The sequence below is a fragment of the Rutilus rutilus genome, assembly GCF_951802725.1.
Source record: "Rutilus rutilus genome assembly, chromosome: 3".
Taxonomy (NCBI): Eukaryota; Metazoa; Chordata; class Actinopteri; order Cypriniformes; family Leuciscidae; genus Rutilus; species Rutilus rutilus.
In genome coordinates, this window is record NC_140211.1 from 52,678,268 (window position 1) to 52,697,079 (window position 18,812).

Below are 18,812 nucleotides of genomic sequence, written 5' to 3' on the forward strand. Positions count from 1 at the left end.
GAATTGCGAAAAGAGAAAAAATAACTAATATGATTTTCATCTGTACAAATTATGATTTTAAAATGATATATGCACGTGTATATGTATATATAATACATGCTAGTAAAATAATGATATATATATTTAATTATATGCTATAATATGAGTGTGATATGATGAGTACGAGAATGAAAAACTGAAATGTTTCTAGCCGCGGATCAACTCCTCCATGACGTCATCAGCGCGCGCCGCTGGGCTTCAGTCTGCTGGCCTCTGGAATGGGCAGATATCACCAGCCCATATTTCACCATTGATTTATTGCACGAACTCCACGGAGAGTCTGTATTTTTCCCGTCGTCTACACGATGCTATGCGGAGGTGAGTGTTTGTGTCGCAGGGCGTCTGCGTGCGGGTAAAGGAGCGGTGGTTTGAGTATGTGGGAAGAGCGATTAGCTCGTTAGCGGCGGTCCGGTGGCAATCCCAGCCTTTCATTTCGTCCTGCTTCAGTTTCAAACATGCTTTGACTACCAAAGTTTTTGACTGGACGAAATGAAGCGAACGCACCAAACTGTTTCTATGCAAATTATTGATTATATTGGCCGTGTGAAACGTCTGGCTAGTGAAGTGAAAGGCTTTAATAGCAGCTGGCTAACGCTTGAGTCTTGATGAAAACACCACTAGTGTCTCGTGCCACGATTCACTTCAGCGCGATGTCAATCCTGACAGGGATTACTAACACCCAAAACATCAAATTTGTACGTTATTGCAGCTTATTTTTGGCGTTTAATGTTTTTATTACGCTTTTCTTTATGTCTTTTTCAGTTTAATAGTGTCAGGATAATGTATGCAGGCGATCGAAGTTTCCGTTTCATGGAAACTTTTCGTTTTTGCAAACGATTCGGTGACTGCTTTTTGATTTATGAAATTGGCTATTAAAATGAGAGATTGCTATATTTAGAAAGGTGGCGGTGCATTTGATCCACCTGGCGTGTAGTAGCAGCAATATACTATTACTACGGAGCAAAATTGCGCCTAGAATTGACTTTCTGGGGCATTTTATGACCTTTTCCGCGGGTATGTTTGTATTTTGGGTCTGTCGTGTATTTATGTATGATACTTGAAACACATACTACGCCTAGATTTGTATTAATGTGAAATATACCAAATGTTAGACAGCACACACTAAAATGAGAACTAGTATGGTGGTTTAGGCTCCTTCTATTTCTGCACTTTCTTTCCCTTTATTGAATCTGACGTGTATGAATCACAGAGGCATCATGGGTTAGCCTGGAAGAAATATATAGTAAGTGCTTTATCTTTTAGGCCTAATTCTATTAACTATTATGGCTGTTACTGCACTTATTTTTTACTGTGAGGTTTGTTCTGTGAGATTTAAGGTTAAATATGATTAGAATAAGCTTTGAAATACTATTAAAAGGTTGTAGTTTTTAGAGTATGATGTCACCATTACTAATTAAAATAAGATAAGTCTTGCATTTGGAATGATTTCACTTATCAGTAAATGGAAGTTTGCAAAATTTCCCTTTAACTGCTCTGAGATTTAGTGATGCTTGTCACGATGCTCGTATCTTGCTTTCTAGTATCCTCAACGTTGTGTTTAGGCCGAACTGGAAGGGGCATTTGTGGATTTCCTTGGTAATTTCCAATGGGTTTTTTAGAAAAGTGGCTTTTGTTGAATGAGTAAAACAGGTCTGTGGTTAAGGTTACTCAAAGAGACTTCCACATTTTGCTCTAGAAAATAAATGACACAGTCATATCTAAAAAAAAAAAAAAGTGCATTTTGTCACTGTTTTATAATGTTCTTAAATATTTCAGTTAGTTGCCAAGGCAACATTTTCGGCTCAGTTTTTTTATTTATAATTTAATTTATCTTTATTACTAAAACTATAAAAAAAGAGGTTATCAATAACAACACTTCTATTATATTATTTATTATTATTATATTATGGTTGTTTAATTAATGGCTCAACAATTATTATCAGTTTTGGCACATAAATTGCAAAATTGTGTGTATTAGTTTATATTGTCCAAATAATCTGAATTGAATCAAACTTGGCTGCAACTAATAAATCTAAAGGGTTGATTCAGTGTTGATTGTTGTTTCAAACTGACAAATAATTGCATTTTGTCACTGTTTTTCAAAGGTTTTATTATGTTCTTAAATATTTGAATATTTCAGTTAGTTGCCAAGGCAAAATTTTCGGCTCCGGTTTTTATTTATAATTTAACTTTATCTTTATTACGAAAACTAAAACTATAAAAAATGCTTATCAATAACATCACTTGTATTATATTGTATTATGGTTGTTTAATTAATGGCTCAACAATTATTATCAGTTTTGGTACATCAATTGTAAAATTGTGTTTATTAGTGTATATTGTCCAAATAATCTGAATTGAATCAAACTTGGCTGCAACTAATAAATCTAAAGGGTTGATTCAGTGGTGATTGTTGTTTCAAATTTACAAATAAACGGGAAGATCTGAGAGCAAAGTAACATGGAAAAAGATTATGCAAATTGCCAAACAAATTTCCCTTTAAAAATGTGAAATGCCAAGTAAACTATGCTATGTAATACTTATTTGAAAATATGTACTCTTGCACGTTGCTTATAAGTAATATGGCAGTTGCACTAAATATTCACCAAAAATATTATAGCAATTTATATATATATGTATATGCAGAGTTTGAAAATGGCATTTGGCAGATTGTCCACATTCTTTAATCGACTAGTTGGCACAGTCGTCTGAACCAGCCATTTTATTGGCTTGGTCCGTATGTTCAGCAATAGCCTATACATCATTAGTTTGAATACGTTGTTTATATTTATCCATAATTTCTTTATGCATTTAGGTAAGGTGATGGAAGAGGCCAGCGGGAGGTTCTCAGAGCTGATTCCAGTGGTGCTATTTCCGCGGCTGTCAGGCTTTGTCCCTTCCTCTGTTCAGTAACAGCGCCCATTCTCATCCCGAATCACCATGAAGCCAGTCCACGAGCGCAACCAGGAGTGCCTCCCTCCCAAAAAGCGGGACCTCCCTGTTAACAACAACAACAACAACACCTCCACCAACAACAGCAGCAGCGGTAGCATCAGCGGCGGAGCGGGAGGCAGCGGAATCGGGAGTGGAGGAGGAGGTGAGGATGGCCCGTCTTCACAAAGCTCTGGAGTGAGCGGAGAAGCCCAAAGTGGTAGCGGCGAGTGGGTGCGAACCCAGCCGAGCGTGCATTATGGAGTGGAGGGTGCTGAGGGTCTCATCGGGTTACCCATGGATCAGTATAGCATGCTCTATAAAGTAGCTTTGCCTGCTGGCACCTACTCACCTGTTCTCAGCCACATTTCTCCTGCCTACACCGTTCCTTCCTCGGTGTTACAGCATACTAGCGTTCCCTACCCTCCGCTCGGCTACACCCAGATCCCGCACTCCTCCTTGCAGTTTGTTAGCTCTCCGTACGCGACTGCGGTTCCCTACGGCGTGCCTACGGGATTCGTTCCCCAGCCGCACCTAGTTCCATACCAATCAGTGATTCAGGAAGGAGTGGTCTCGTCCCATCAGCAGCAGCAGGTCTCGACCCACGCGTACACCAAAATGACAGCGCCTCTGGTGCTCCCGTCTGAGCAGGCGGCGACGCAAGCGGCGCTGGGGACTGTAGGGATGTTACCTGCCGGGGAGCACAGCCCGAGAGGCGTGCCTGTGTTCTACCACCCCGCCGTCAGGGGCGTCCAACCTCAACGAGCCCTAGAGCAGGAAAGGGAGCTGAATGGTGGGGACCGAGACCACGGAGGCAGGGAGAGCCATCTAGATGCAGTTTATTCGTCCAGAAGTGTAGGACGGCAGCTGCAGGAGTCCCATCAAGACAAGAGCTTGAAAAGCCGCAGGCTGGAGGGCAGAATGTCTCCAGGACAGAGAAGCACGCCAGACACTGATCTCGAGGTAAGGGACAGATGGTTTACTGTTATAGGATCAATGTGTTAATATATGTAAAATGTCTTTTACATATCTATAAAGTACATATTACATATTCTGGATGCGACGACAATGCACTCCTGAAGTGTCAACTAATCTCTCCCCTGTGAAGGCCTCCCTCCCTTTACCTCTCTACAGATAAAGCGTGGTCGGGATAATTCTGGTTCGCGTGGCTACGCGGAAGCGATAAAAATTCTGTATTATAAATTTTAAGACCAGACAAGTAGCTTGTTGATGGTTGGTTTGTAGGGAAGGACTACATACCTGTGCACATATACATATATACATATACATATATATATATATATATATATATATATATATATATATATTTCAAATGTGCATACCTATAGGCTGGGCGATATGGCCAAAAAAGAAATATCACGATAATTTTTTTTTATATCAGTCGATATCGATAATTATCACGATAAAAGTCAAATCTTTATTTCTTTCAAGTTTAAAGGCAGATTTTTGCTCCTAAGTGAAAGTTGTAGAAACCAGAGCGTTAATTGTGGTTTTAAACTACTCTTTATTGTCAGAACATATCAGGACAAACACTTGCCAAACTGGTGAACATTTCACAAATCTGTGCTCATTTTTATTTGGTAAAATGTAATATTCTGACTGTTTGAGTTTTATTAAACTTAACCATTGGTCATTTAGATCATGATAACCTCACTATCATGGCAAAATGTAACTTTATGGTTTCTATGGTATTTGTATGAAAACCAGTAGCCTAAATACATTATTAAATACTGTAATTATATTCCATCAGTCCTTTAATACATCGTCTACAATCTCTACATTAATAATATAATACAATTCAATATGTATATCCCACATTTCATGGTGCAGTTAATATTACTAGGCTAACGTTACGGTAAATCCATGGTAAATTATGGGAATTTGTAGACGGAAAAGCCTTCTGACAGTATCGTTGCGCACAGTGTTTCTCCTGTTTGTCAGCGCTGTTTCATCTGCCTTTAAACTGGTTTAAATCACTGAGACATTGTGTTATTCGCTGAATTCAAGCGCTTCTCACTGGATCTCGTGACCGAGACCGATCAGAGTAAACGCATCTGCTCTAGTGAGCTCGCGCTGCGCTGCCGTCTGGACTTTGAGCCGAGCGGATAAATGGTCCGTGTGGCGCGCGGTTCAAATGAGTTTCGTTCCGCTTTTGGCGCATAAACATTATCGAACATTTATCGAACTCTTCAAAAATATATCGCGATACTTATCGTTATCGTTTTATCGCCCAGCCCTCCTATAGACTGAACTCGTAATACGCATGTGCACGGCATCAGCGTTCTCACAGGTTCGCGTTTTTGAAGTTTGCGCAGAAAGAACTTAAGAGTTTTCTGTTAAAACGGTGTCGTGTTAAGTTAAGAACTAATGATCGTTGCGACGGAAGTGAATCAATCAAAACTAACTTTAGCTGGACAAGAACTTTATTCTAGAGCTGCTGTAAATGCTGTAAAAAACAATCTCTGTTACTTTAATTTCCTATTATCAATGTAAAGCCGCTTTGGAACAATCTACATTAATAAAAGCGCTATATAAATGAAGATGACTTGCCTCTTGCTGAAAGTTTCGTAGAGAGTTTTCGAAATGGACCTTTTTCACAGACTTCTCATTTCCACAATTATCAGCATTGCAAATCTAGTAAAGTTTTTCATATTTTCATAAATAAAAAAATGTATACACATGTATAACACTATGCATGGTCTTATATTACCTTTGCAGTAAATGAAAAAAAACTGATTGATGACACATTTTTTACCAACGTAATCACTCTCTTGATATTAGTCATGAAAACGCCATCACGGATGTTTTATTTTGCTGTTGGAGCAAATGTTAATGCAAAGTTTTTTTTTCTTTCTGTCATCTTCCGTTCACCACTACGACTTATGCTAATGTTAAATGTTAAAAGGGTCCGTTCAAAGAAAGTGGGTTATTGAAGGTCTGTGGTTTTTCACTCCTGAATTCAACCGTTTTTTCGATCAACAAACTGAAATGTACATGCTGTGGCTTTAAAAAAGAAAGCGCATGTAATGTGCCATGCATGTGAGACAGTGTTTGAAAGTGCTTGATTTTTTAGAACACAAATATGATTTTACAACAATTTTATTGCTAATGTCAGCAAATTAAAACTGCTCCTTAATGAAACGATCACATATTTGACCTTCTGTTTTACTACAATTCATAAAAAGAGTTGCAGATGGGTTGTTGACATGACATGTGACAGCGATTTCTGGCATGCTATAATCGGAAACTCATTGGATAGTGGGTGTTAAATGTCAGAATAGAGCAAGACCAAAATGTGGCTTTGCCTAAATGGCTATTTCAAAAGGGGAAGTCATTTCAGAAGAAGAGCAAGTTCTTACAATATCACCGGGAATTTACTTCTAAGTAAATAATGTGGTCAACTTTGATTTCTTATTGAACAGTAATTTGCCACATCACAGGACTGTTGAGTGCACTGCAGAAAAGCTGATTAAAAATGGTGGCCAGTCTATAATTTTGACCTATATTGAGATCAGATCTTTGTTTAAAGGTGCAGTAAGCGATTTATGAGAAACATTGTTGATATGTGAAATCGACACTCAAACAAAAACACCCATCCTTTCATTTCTCCGCCCCCTAAATAGTGAACACGCTATATGAAACAATAACAGCTGGCACATTTGACAGCTCATGCAATGGATGAATCAGCTGTGATGCAGACAGCATACCTTGGTTTTGTGAAACATAGCAAAAAACAATGTTGCTCACGTGTCGAGCAGAAACAAAGGGACCTTGGCGTCAGTTTCTCTAACGTCTCTCCAGCGCTGGAAAGCTTTCCAATATTAATGTGGGTCCTAAAGCTCTTATCTGATCGTAACCCTCCTTCCAATTATATTCCCCAGACCTTTTCCTCTTTGGTAATATCTCGGCCATCTCTCTTTTTCTTTCTGTCCTACTCGCTCACTCACTCACTCTCTTTCCTCACCATGAGTGTATACGCCCCCTACTGCCAATCCACATGCCAATGTTTGTTTTTTCTCCTATTTACACAACCAGGACTATATACCAACACACTTTTTTCAGCACACACAGAACAGACATCTAGCATACATTCACAAAATTGTTTTAGGTGTTGATTTAAATTTTCAACAGCGTTTCTCGGAAAATCGCTTACTGCACCTTTTAATCGTGTCTAGATGAAGAGAACCCAATTAAACAAATTACACACAATTTTTATTGCAATTTGTAAATTATATAATAATGAATTTATTTGCTGGGGTTTGTTTTCATGTTTAAATCTCTAAATCTTTCATTCTCAATGTTTGAATTTTCTAAAGTGTGGTTTCAGATTTTGGATCCCACTGTACCAGTTTATTTTTATTATTATTTATATACTATCATAATATTTATTAATGTTTTGAGTTAGCTTTTGTTTTTATATTTTTAGGTTTAATTTTAGCGTATATCTAATATTTAGATCAATTACTGAATTTTTAGTTTTAGTTAATAATACCAACACCGCACTGAACATGTTATTGTTACAACTTCCCAGGTATTCACATTTGAATAGAAGTTGGAAATCAGGTTTCTTTGTTGAACTAATTACCTGCTACAACCTGATTATTATACAACCAGTAAGGTTCACTTGGGGTGCAACTATGCACTGTGATGTTTTGCAGTGTCAGACTTTTCCTCAAACTTGATTTAATATTGTAACACAATCTGGACCTACACAGAGTATTTTTTTTTACATGTCTCCTGCTTCATCTCTACTTAATGTGTTTTCAGAGTTTTTCCTTTTTGGGGGAAATTCTTGTGAGTCAGCATCAGTTTACACCACTTCCTTCCTTTATTATCTGCTTTGGGTGTGTTGAGGATTGAGTAACTCAGGCTACTACTTAGTAAAACAACAGAGATTGGTTTTTGATTTATACTCAGCACTAGGATATTTTTGGGAGATATTGTGATAACTGATATTTAAATGCATTTTATGCAAATATTCTGCTGAACGGTCATAAAAATCTCATTGATTTACATTACAAGCTATCAGAATTTTTAATCTTAACTTTTTGGCAATATAAATAACATCAACTGCACCAAACTTCATATTTTTGCTCCATTTTTCTTCCTCGAGTGGGAGATCCATATTCTCCTATATCATATGAGCCATAAATGTCAGATGTATCAGATATGATGCTAAACGAAAATGTACATGCAAAGCTTTTTTGTCTAATTATTCAATAAACTGTTCCATTTAAAGAATTAGATTTTTTTTCTGACTATAATTTTGTCATTTCATTTGTAGGTCCAGCAGGTGGTTGGACGACTGTCCTCTCCTGTCCATGGCATGAGTCGCAAGGAAGCAGCACATGTCCCTCTGAACCTTTCTCAAAGCTCTCAGAGGAGTCGAGAGACTCACAGCGAAGTCAGAACGGCGTATGCATTAAATCCTGCTGAATCCAGAGCTCATCAGCAGCATATCGTTCAACAAGGTCATGCTGTGATCTTGGCCAATGGGCAGCCTGTTTTCGTGCCCCTGGACTACCATCATCACCAACAGCAACAGCAACAGCAGCAGCAGCATTATCAAACCAACGATGTGGCCTCAGCAGCCATCGTTGCTTCTCCCTCTACGTATACAAAAGCCATGGATGCAGTAGCGTGTCTCCCAGAGCGGGCGGTGGCAGAGCTGCCTCCCCAACACGGTCAGCAGCCCTCCCAGCAGCTTCCCACTCAAGCTCCTGGTGCTTTACCACAGGCTCCTCTGCTGGCACCCACTGGCCCGTCGCACTTCATGAAGGGCGCCATCATCCAGTTGGCTACCGGAGAGCTCAAGCGTGTGGAAGATCTGCAGACTCAGGACTTTGTGCGGAGCGCGGAAGTTAGCGGTGGACTGAAGATCGACTCGAGCATGGTGGTGGATATCCGCGCTAGTCAGCGGCCCGGTCTAGTGGCGCTGCATTTCAACGTAGGGGAGCAGCAGAGCAAAGTGACTATAGATGTTCCCCCCGAACACCCGTTTTTCGTTTTCGGGCAGGGCTGGTCGTCCTGTAGCCCTGAGGGGACTGCCCAACTGTACGGTCTCACCTGCCACCATCTGCAAGTGGGCGACGTCTGCGTGTCCGTGACGCTGCAGCAGCAAGCCACGTTGCAGCAGAAACCGACGCAGCAACTGCAGGCCCGGACTCCCACCAAAGCCAACTCCACGTCAGGAGCCCCTCCTCAGCCAATGGGCCCCCCTGCGCCCCAGCACACCCCTCGGCCACCAAACCAATTAAAGATGGAGCGCATCCACAGAGAGAGGGACAGGGACAAGGAAGAGCCCATGCAGGTCGGGGGTCCTCGACACATCGATGTGTCCCCCAGACCGAACAGGACTTCAGCAGAGCACACTCGGAGCCAGAGCAACTACTATTTGCACACTGAGGGTCATGCTCCACCGGGAACCGGAGCGGGAGCCTCTTCCTTAGGGGCGTCCCAGAGGCGCTGGTCTGCCCCTGGCTTCCAAAGATATAACATCAAGAACGAGGAGGGAAGTTTAGCCTCAGTTGCCACCTCTGGCTCCTCTCGGCCATCGTTTATCCCTCAGGAGGTCAAGCTATCCATCGAGGGCCGCTCGAACGCCGGCAAGTAGCAGCAAACACAAAAGAGATTGTCTTTGGGAGTGAAGTGTCAGTCGGATGTGAAAGAGGGAGCGTGGTCGGAGGGAGAGAGAATGTAGCCTCAGAATGTTTGAGATTTTGCACATATTGGAAGATTCCCCCTGCTGCCCCCTTCTCCAGTTCTTTTCGGTTCTGGTCTCGAGCAGAGGACTTATTTTGCCAGGTCATAGTCAGAGTTCGCAATGATCTGCATGGGCAGCTTTATCTGGTAAATCACGTACCAAAGCCTGCATCGTCTGCGTGTTCCTGTGGGTGAACTATCATCTTTTGGCAGTGATCACTTGCATAAAGATATCTTGCAGTTCCTCAAGTAGATGTTTATTTCAGAAAGGCCAGGGATAAGAATGGGATACAGCCATAGAATCTTGACAAGCCTTTACAATAATAATTATATATTTTGAAGAAGGACGAAAGAGGATAGATTGCTCAACAACAACTTTTTTTTCCCTAAAAGACAGGCATTTTCTCTCTAAACATTGACTGTTTCCCTTGTTGCGCTGCCATGCTTTTATTGGCTAAGACCTTAAAACTTGGACAGTTTTTAATGCGTCTCTCTCTAGAGGTGTGTTTGTCCTCACTTTCCTACACTCTCCTCCTCTCCCTGCCTCTTCTCAGGGTGCTTCTGCTGAGGACTACTTTCTAGTCTGGAGTTTGAGAACAGTTGCCCAGCATCGTCACATCAATCAATCGATCCAACAATCTTTCTACAATCAGGAACTATTTCCAGATGAAGTCTCACACGCATCTTAACAGTTGCATTAACGACTCCTCAGAGGTTTTTAGTTTTGATTCAGCAGTGGCTCTGAATCTGCATTCCAGTTTCAGTGTGATCTCTCCTCCTCAACCCCATTGGAGTTATCATTTCCCAGTAAGGCTGGCCTAGGAAAACGCCTCTAAATAGTACCTCATTGGTTGGAAGCATCCTTCAGTCTGATAATTAACTTCTTTTTTTTAATCCTACATTGTTGTGCCCAATTTCCTGGAGACAACATGTGGTGTCAGCCAAAATCAGCCATGCTTGCGAAGCTGAGACCAAATGTGGAACGGGTTCTAGTCGTTTGCGAACGGCTTGTTCCTGTGGAAATGGATTATTGCTCTGAAGCGTGCAGGTTTAAATGAAATCGTCCCATTGGAAGCGTTGAGCACAGACAAGTGTAGATTCACTGCTGTTGGGTGTGGACTGACCCTGCTCAGTTATCAAAATCAAAGCAATAGTTGTTTTTCATGTTTTTTTTTGTTGTTGTTTTTTAATCCCGTGCAGGATAGATTACTCCTTGTATTTAGATTTTTCTATGTGCAGCGTTTGCAGTCTGTATGTAAAAACCTTTTCCTGCACTTCTCTTGATTTTCTAAGATAATGCAGTTTTACTTTGTGATAATACTCACTCTAACAGTTACTACAGGAGTTCATTACAACCATGCAATTACCCCTAAAACAACACCTCTTTCTTTTAGGCAGATTTTCTGTCTGACCAGTAGTGTCTTCAGAGATGACATATGAAATCGCACCTCAAAATGGGGCTTTTCTGAAACACCCGCTGATTAGGAAATTCAGGGTCAGCTCTTGCTATTTCTAAAAAGACCTTGGTCTACCTTAAATGATGTCCTAACCAGGTATGACTTGATAAAACAAAGTGATGCGTGAGTTATATTGTGGTGTGTCTGCAAAAAGCGCCAAGCGACAAGACGCTTTTGGCTATCAATTTTGTCGGTTTCTTTTTTTGTGGTGTTGCGCTCGGTAACTCTGCCTAACGTGAAATCTCATTGGTCCAAAATCCCTCCATAGGTTTTCTTTTGTCACAGGGTGTAGCATTTTTGCTTTCAGTTTGGACGGACAAATTACTCATCACCGGAAACTTTTCACGTCATGCCTGGTTAGGACCAGTGTTGAACCGTAAACTCATCTTGAAAGAGGAAAGAGCTTTATTAATATAGTTTCTAATTCAAATCTGTGCTGAGGTTTTTATGGTTTCTTCTTTGGTTTCTGTAATTGGTGAACTCTTGTACAGTATTGCGTTCTCTTCTCTTCTTGGCAATATTACCCACGAGTGATTTTTTTTAAAACTTGTACTGCAGGTCTTGTATTGCACAGATAAGTTCAATTGACTCACACTGACTCTTTAACAGGAATCAGATATATTATGTGTTTTATTGTTTTGTTTTTTTTGTTTTTTAATAATGAAGGGAAAATGTTTGTGTTCTTTTGAAGTATTCAGTTTTGTTGGTGGTTTTTGGCTCACGAGAAACTGACAGGCAAGGTTGACACTGTTTACACATTAGCCAAGAGAAAATGCTGCAGTTTCACTTTTCGTAGTTACTGAACATTTTCAGATGGATGAAATCATGACTTAAGTGCAATTAGACCAAATAATATAAACATTAGGAAGATTGTGTTTAGTTTCAAAACAGCATTCCAGAAAAGAGCCTGACATTCCCACTTTTCCTTTTGCTGTTGTAGTTGTTGTTGTTTTTGTAACGTTTCTTTGTTTCCCCCTCAATGTTTTGCCTCCACTTACTATTTGTCAGGTGCAATTTTTCGTTTCCATTTTGGTTCAAGTTCTTTCATGAGACCTTTGGTATTTCTCCGCGTTGTTGGCTCTTGGCATTGCTGGGCTTTCTCTGTTTGGGCCATGATTTAATTTAACAGTTTTTGCACTCTCATTATCACTCAAGGCTTTAAGAGGAGGGTTTTTTTTCTTTCTTTTAGGTAAAATAATAATATATATATTTTATATAAATGTAGCGCTAGCATTTGACTAGTTAGATTTAGCCTAGACTTCCTCCAGACTGCATCAACCTCAATGATACCACATGTCTGTGCAGTTCTAAAACCTCTAATGTTAGAGAAGTTCGGAAGAGGTATAAAGAAGGGTTAATCGATTGAACTCGCAGGACAAATTATGTGGGGCCCAAAACCATTTGCCCCAGTGTGAACCTACCTGGTTTACCAACAAGTCTGATTCAGACAAAATGAAGAAATGGCAATGTGTGTATCGAGTATAACAGTATTTGGTTTTGATCAACCAACATTGGTTCAAATCCATTTGTTGTTTATGAAGCGTTTCATGAGCGTCATCTGTTGTTTTGTTTGGAGACATCCTGTTCCCTCTTAAAAAGGAGTCCCACTTTCATGCTATTTATAATCTGGTCTCAAATCTAGTTCATGTTATTTCTTCCTTGCTCTTTCCCCTTTGTCCCAGAATGTTTCGGTGGCACATGTTGGACCCCTTTAAGATAGTTCACAGAGGACACTTCATTATTGCTCACTTGACTGTGGAGAAGTGAGCTGCCCAAAAGGGTCACAACTGTCATCCAAGGCCTTGCAGACACAAATTTAGTATGTTCCAGACTGGGAAAAACATCTTAAACCTGCCTAATCTGGTCTGCTTGTCTTCAGCCTGGTCAGACCAACTTTGACTGGTTTCAGGTTGTTAGGTTCACACACACAGGGAAAGTTGATAAGAGTGGGGATTTGTTGTTATTCAATTGTTTTAAGTATTACATTTGACATGAAGCAATACGTGACTCGAGATAGCAGAAAGATACAGCTTTAGCATGAGCTATGCAGTAGAGACTCAGTCAGCACCCTACGAGTAATGCGGTTTCTACACTCTCACCAGTTCGTCTGTGGTCGGCTGCGTTTCAAGAAACATTTCGATATCGTTGCACATTCTGTATTTTCTCTAGTAACCCGCAGGCTTGGTGACCTTTATGGTAGTAGTAATCAGTTAGGTCTATGTCACTACCAAATCGCATAACTTGAAGCTTATCTTGTGTCGCTAGTTTGGTGCTGTATTTTTATTTTTTTATTCTATTTTTTTTATTTTTTTTTGTCAGCAATGGTGCACTGTTCTCCGTCTTCTCAAATGCACTGCCTTACCAGCCATCTCTCGTGGAGATGAAATCTCCCACATGCAACCTTCATGGCGGAGATGGACTGAGTTCGCTTTCATTAAGAACTGAGCTACTATCCTGTGCACTGTAACCAAGAAGAGTTGACGCTATGTTTGTGCCTTCCCAATGTCTTAACTTTACTCTGGTCTGTCTTATTAAGCTCTGTTCTCTGGGAGAATTGCATGTCTCCACTTTGCTCTTACTGTCATCACATGTCATATATCAATCTCGCTGGCTTTAAAATCATTCCGTACTGTTGAGGGCCATTTTGATCCGGTCTATACTGCAACGTCAACCTTTCTGCCTGAAAACTTCATGGCATCCCAAATACCTACAATTAGAAATATTAGTAATGGAGTGCTGCACTGATGATGACATTTTTGTAGGTCAGCCTGGAAGTTAGCATCACCCTGTTTCCCTCAACAAAACCTAATGGATCATTGTAGAAAATAAGATTTTTTTCTTTTTGGTAGATTATTGTTTGGCTCTGTGACCCAAAAAATTTATGATTCTTGCACGTTTTGTTCATGATAATCTCCACAAATGAACACAACTTTTATGAATTTTGAGGCATAAATACAGTCCTCAGAAGTAAAGGCTATAAACGATCTACGCCACGGTCGCATGATGTCATCGTCACCACCATTAAGTGTCCGACAACTCTGTCTAGGACATAGTCTAGGAAAATAGCCTATTACTTATTCATTTTGATGTTTTTGAATGTAAAAACCAAGTGAACGTCATAAGTTGACCTTTTAATTAAAAAAAGCCAGTTCATGACCCCTTTAATGTCCCTGATAACCTCTGTAGTCCCATTCAGCCACTTGTTATCAACCGCCTTTTACAAGACAAGTAAAAGCTCATGATGGTATTACTAATGTATTTTTGTGTTGTAAAATAAAACATGAAAATATCTTGAGCTTGTGTTAACTACAGACTTTATTTCAGGCTTTTAACCAAAAACCCGTTTAGTTCAGGATTCTGTTACTGGAAGTGCTAAAATGTTAACCCGTTTCCAGGTTTTGGACAGCAAAAATGTCATCACTACAGCACTTGTATAGCTTAGCTATTGACGCAAGATCAACGTGGGGGGTTGGGAATCTGTAAATTGTGACACTGTAAAGCTGTGATTTTTATCATTTGACGTTGCATATTCAATGGTAATAACAGCACAGAAGGTTTAAGCTCAAGCTACATTCTTACGCTTCTGCATTTCCTTCTCTCTATGGATGTGAGAGAATTAATCCAATCATGTCCTTTATACCTCGCTTTTGCATACATATTGAGCAGTACAGCACTGATGTAAGCATTTCATCTCCCTATGAGGAATAGGATGCCTGCACACTAGACAAACAGAGGGTTTCATGGGTAGAAATGCATTCTTAATGAGCAAAGAGTTGGATTAGTCGAAATAAAGTGGGGATTTGTTTTCCGGAATACTTACAAAAGCACAATCAGACCAGCCTGCAACTGAGATTGCATTTCAGATTCAGGTGTTGGTCACATTTTCACAACACTGGCGTTTTTCCTTTATCAATGATGATTTTTCATGTTCCCCATTGAAATCAAAGGATATATTTCTGGTGTGTAGACGCCCTATTCTCGTGCACACGCCTTCTGCGTTTGTTCTTCGCTCTGAAACCGTGTTGTTCTTCCGTAGAGCCTCACCTAATCATGTAACATAGACGTTTGTCACTTTGATGCAATGAAATGTTCTGCACTTATTTCCCCTCACCTATAGTGTTATTGTAAATGTTTCGCCATTTATATTGAATCATTCGAAACCACGTAAACAATCATCCAACATTTTTATGCTTATGTACAGATATGAAGATATGTTTTGTATAATATTAGCTTGTCAATAACGCCTTAAGATGTGCATTGTTCGTAAACGATGCCTGCAAGTGACTTCCTCTCTGCAAGGTCGTACGATTTCACGTGGAGACAAAGTCTCATTCGGTTCTAGTCGTTTTGACCGTGGACGACTCTTTATAAAGGTCTGGTGTAATGTGGCTCGGGTTGCTCACTGACAACAATTAGTGACGTTGCACTTCCTGATTGTAAGATGTTTTTTTTGTTTTGTTTTTTTTGGACTAGCTCATAATGTGTATCTTCGTTGAACACAATGCAAGCTTAATAAAATTCAAAATTATTATTTTATTTATATTTTGCTCTTGTTAGTAGAGCAGAAGTGAAGTCTAGACTGATGCACTGATTCCAGCTTCCCTCACTTCCTTAGTAAGCGGTCCTTTTTAGAGCAAATGTGTAATGTTTGAATCTTACGAAACCGAATTTCGCCCATTTTGCATAAACTACTCATTTCTTTTGATTTTTGTGGTGAAAAACGTACTTTAAAAAAAAAAAAAATCAGAAAATCCTCATTAAAATGGTTTGAAGAAATTAGTGAAAACTAAATTTATTGGAGTCTGCGTCAGAAAACGAGAATCCCTGCAGATATACGTAATAGTTTGGGCTAAGAGTCCGAGGAAATCTTTTACAGACGTCCATTTAGTCTCCCTGTTTGACATCCAGTTTAATAAGTGTTTAAACCCACTCGAGAATAAACCATCAGGGTTTTCTGTATCAGTAACATTTCAGTGACTTGTAGTTGTATCATTGCTTCAAATTGTTTGCGATTTGATTTTTGTTGTATATATTGTTTTGTAAGGCTTTACGAACCTAACACGTGGCAGTTTGTGTAAATCCCAGACAGAACTCGGGGGAGGCACAGCAATCCAGAGTCAGTAATGTCGGCTGAAATCAGGTTTCTAACGGTTTTAAAGGAATCATTATATACTCTCAAATTTGACATTGTACTTCTTGGCACTAAGTGACACTGCTTTTTATGTGATGTGTGACCAGTTTTAAATGAGATGGCATCTTTGTTTAATGCATAAAAATCTGCGAAATATATGCAATGATGTATGTATTATATTCAATCCTCAAGTATAATCCAGGTTGTATAAACTTTGTATAGTACGTTTTAATATCGTATGGCCGTACGCCCGTACCAATATGTATTAATTCTTCTCAAAAGCCTTAGAGTCGTCTACCCAAAGTGCTCCCTTAGCCTACCCTACACCTACCTGAACTTTACAAAGCATTAATAACTATATTTTGTTGCGTTTTTATTTGTACCCTTTTTTGAATAAAATAGATTTGTACTGTATATTTGTACCTCTCTGTGAACTACTTAGGGCTGTTTTTGTTTTATTTTGTTTTCCTGTTTTAATTCTATGTAAGGACACAAAGATATTGTATTTTTATTGTTACAGCTAACTTCTTGGAAACATTGCATTTATCATGTTTGTTAAGTAAACACAATATAATATATATATATATATATATATCTATATAATATTAACATGCTGGCTTGACGTCTGTTTTTCTTATGCGTTCCATTCAATTAGTAAATTGTAATACTTTTTAAAAAGGGTTGGAAAAGTGCATTGATGCATCTGATGAATCCAATGCATCAATTACAGAGTTTAATAATAGATTATGATTACAATAATATCCAATGTAGAATGCATTAATTTTTAAAAAAATCTGAAATACAAACTTTTGAGTCTGTGAATGTACAATTGCTCTTGTTTTTTTATTATTTTATATTCCACTATGGGGTGAATTATTTGTCGTCTTTCTAAAATAATCAAGATTACTGAATCAAAACCATGTGGTGACCAAATTTCAGATGAAATGCAGTACACCAGAGTACACTTAGATATATTTTAATGGGGCCTGAAAGTGTACAAGTGAAAATGCTTGTTTTGCATTTTGCTTTTTCGATGTCTATTTTCCCCATTACAGAGAATATATTATCAGCATGACTACTTATGAATACCACATTTTCAATATGGCCTCGGATGTTTTAATCTCACTTTACATGTGTGCACTTTTTCTTTTTTAAAGAGAGAAAGACAGAAACAAACTCTTAGCAGTAAAGTCAATGTTTATTCCACATTCTGTTCCTGCTTTTATGATGAGCTTCCAATCTGTTAACCCAATAACAGAGCATGGCTTTCTGAATAGGACAGGATTTGGCGTTGTTGTGACCTATTCTTGTCACTTTATAAGGTTTCAGTCATTTTGGCCTTTTAGAGAGTTGTAAACATTGTATCATGTAAATATCTAGATAGACAACAAAAAGGCAAGTAATTATTGGACTCCAATCCTTAATGAAAAGCTTGAATAAATGCATTAACATGTAGTTTATAACATGCAAGTTCCATTGCCAGGGGTTCACTGACTTGTATGCACAAATATGTGAATGAAAATGGTTCTTTAATACATGGCAATGCATACCACTAAAATGTAGTTTAGTAATAATGCAGACTAAATAGGTTTAATGTTTGAAAATACTCTTTTTATATGTTATCCTCAAAATAGACAATGCATCCTGTCAACATCTCAGTCTAGACTACAGAGAATCATTAGATTTTCTCATTGCATTGGGATGTGTTTCCTCAACTTTGATGCTATGTACTATGAACTCAGTGCTTTATAATGAATTTCAGGGACTTTACCATAAAAATTGCATTGTTCTTCCTGAATGTGCATACATTAACTCGATTAAATGAAAACAAAACTATGGATGGATCTCGGGGTCGAGGATTACGGACTTGAGGACAAATGGCTTGACTGTCAAGAGTTGCCTGAGGTTTGTGATCTGGAGCATTTGAGTCCATTTACTTTCATATCAACTGCATAGTAGTAATACAAAGTTTCTTGAGTACAGCTCTCAATTGCATAGTGATGCTTCATCACATGTACATTTAAATCCTTTTCTTTTCCTGAAGGAACCCATCATTGATACTTCACAACAGCATAAACGTGGGACCAGTATCCAGTTGCCTTGAACCGTGCGGAAAAGCTCAGCTGCTTCACTTTGAACATCAGAGGTATCTCTAAAGGTGGTAATGACAACAACATTGTGAATTTAAAACACTGGAATGTGCATCATTCACTGTAGTAATAAATAAATTGCAATAAGTATTGGAATGAAATACAAGACATACACACAGTCTCTACCCTGTTTTCAGGAGGTACTTCCAGATGTACAGTGGTCCGTTTTAACCTGACTGACTCTTCCGCCCATATGAAACACTGAGAAGTAAGCTTCAAGGTGATGTGTGTAATGTTCTCCCAACTTTGTGCAGAGTGGTTCTCAAACTGTGGTTGCAACTTAAAGGATAATTCCGGTATTTAGCACTTTGAGTCCCTTTTCTGGTTTGTTTTGGATGAACTAGAGTGGTGGACACAGACATTTTGACGATGGGTCCTGTC

At 39.1% G+C, this 18,812-nt stretch overlaps 2 protein-coding genes across 2 annotated transcripts in view; one reads left to right on the forward strand and one right to left on the reverse strand.

The window, feature by feature from the left end:
* hnf4b (hepatic nuclear factor 4, beta) overlaps positions 1-18,812 on the reverse strand; it is a 457,854-nt gene that overhangs the window by 188,466 nt on the left and 250,576 nt on the right. The gene's annotated exons all lie outside the window — the stretch shown is intronic.
* On the forward strand, positions 249-16,695 carry atxn1l (ataxin 1-like). Its single transcript, XM_084405562.1, has 3 exons — positions 249-357; positions 2,855-3,933; positions 8,276-16,695. Exons 2-3 carry the CDS (start codon positions 2,980-2,982, stop codon positions 9,602-9,604), a joined length of 2,283 nt encoding a protein of 760 aa, XP_084261688.1. The 5' UTR covers positions 249-357; positions 2,855-2,979; the 3' UTR covers positions 9,605-16,695.

What these genes read in the sequence shown, in the direction of transcription:
- atxn1l (XM_084405562.1), top strand. Translation starts at nt 2,980, where the DNA reads ATGAAGCCAGTCCACGAGCGCAACCAGGAGTGCCTCCCTCCCAAAAAG. An exon ending in CGCCAGACACTGATCTCGAG is followed by an intron (nt 3,934 to 8,275) that starts GTAAGGGACAGA and finishes TTTCATTTGTAG; the next exon opens with GTCCAGCAGGTGGTTGGACG.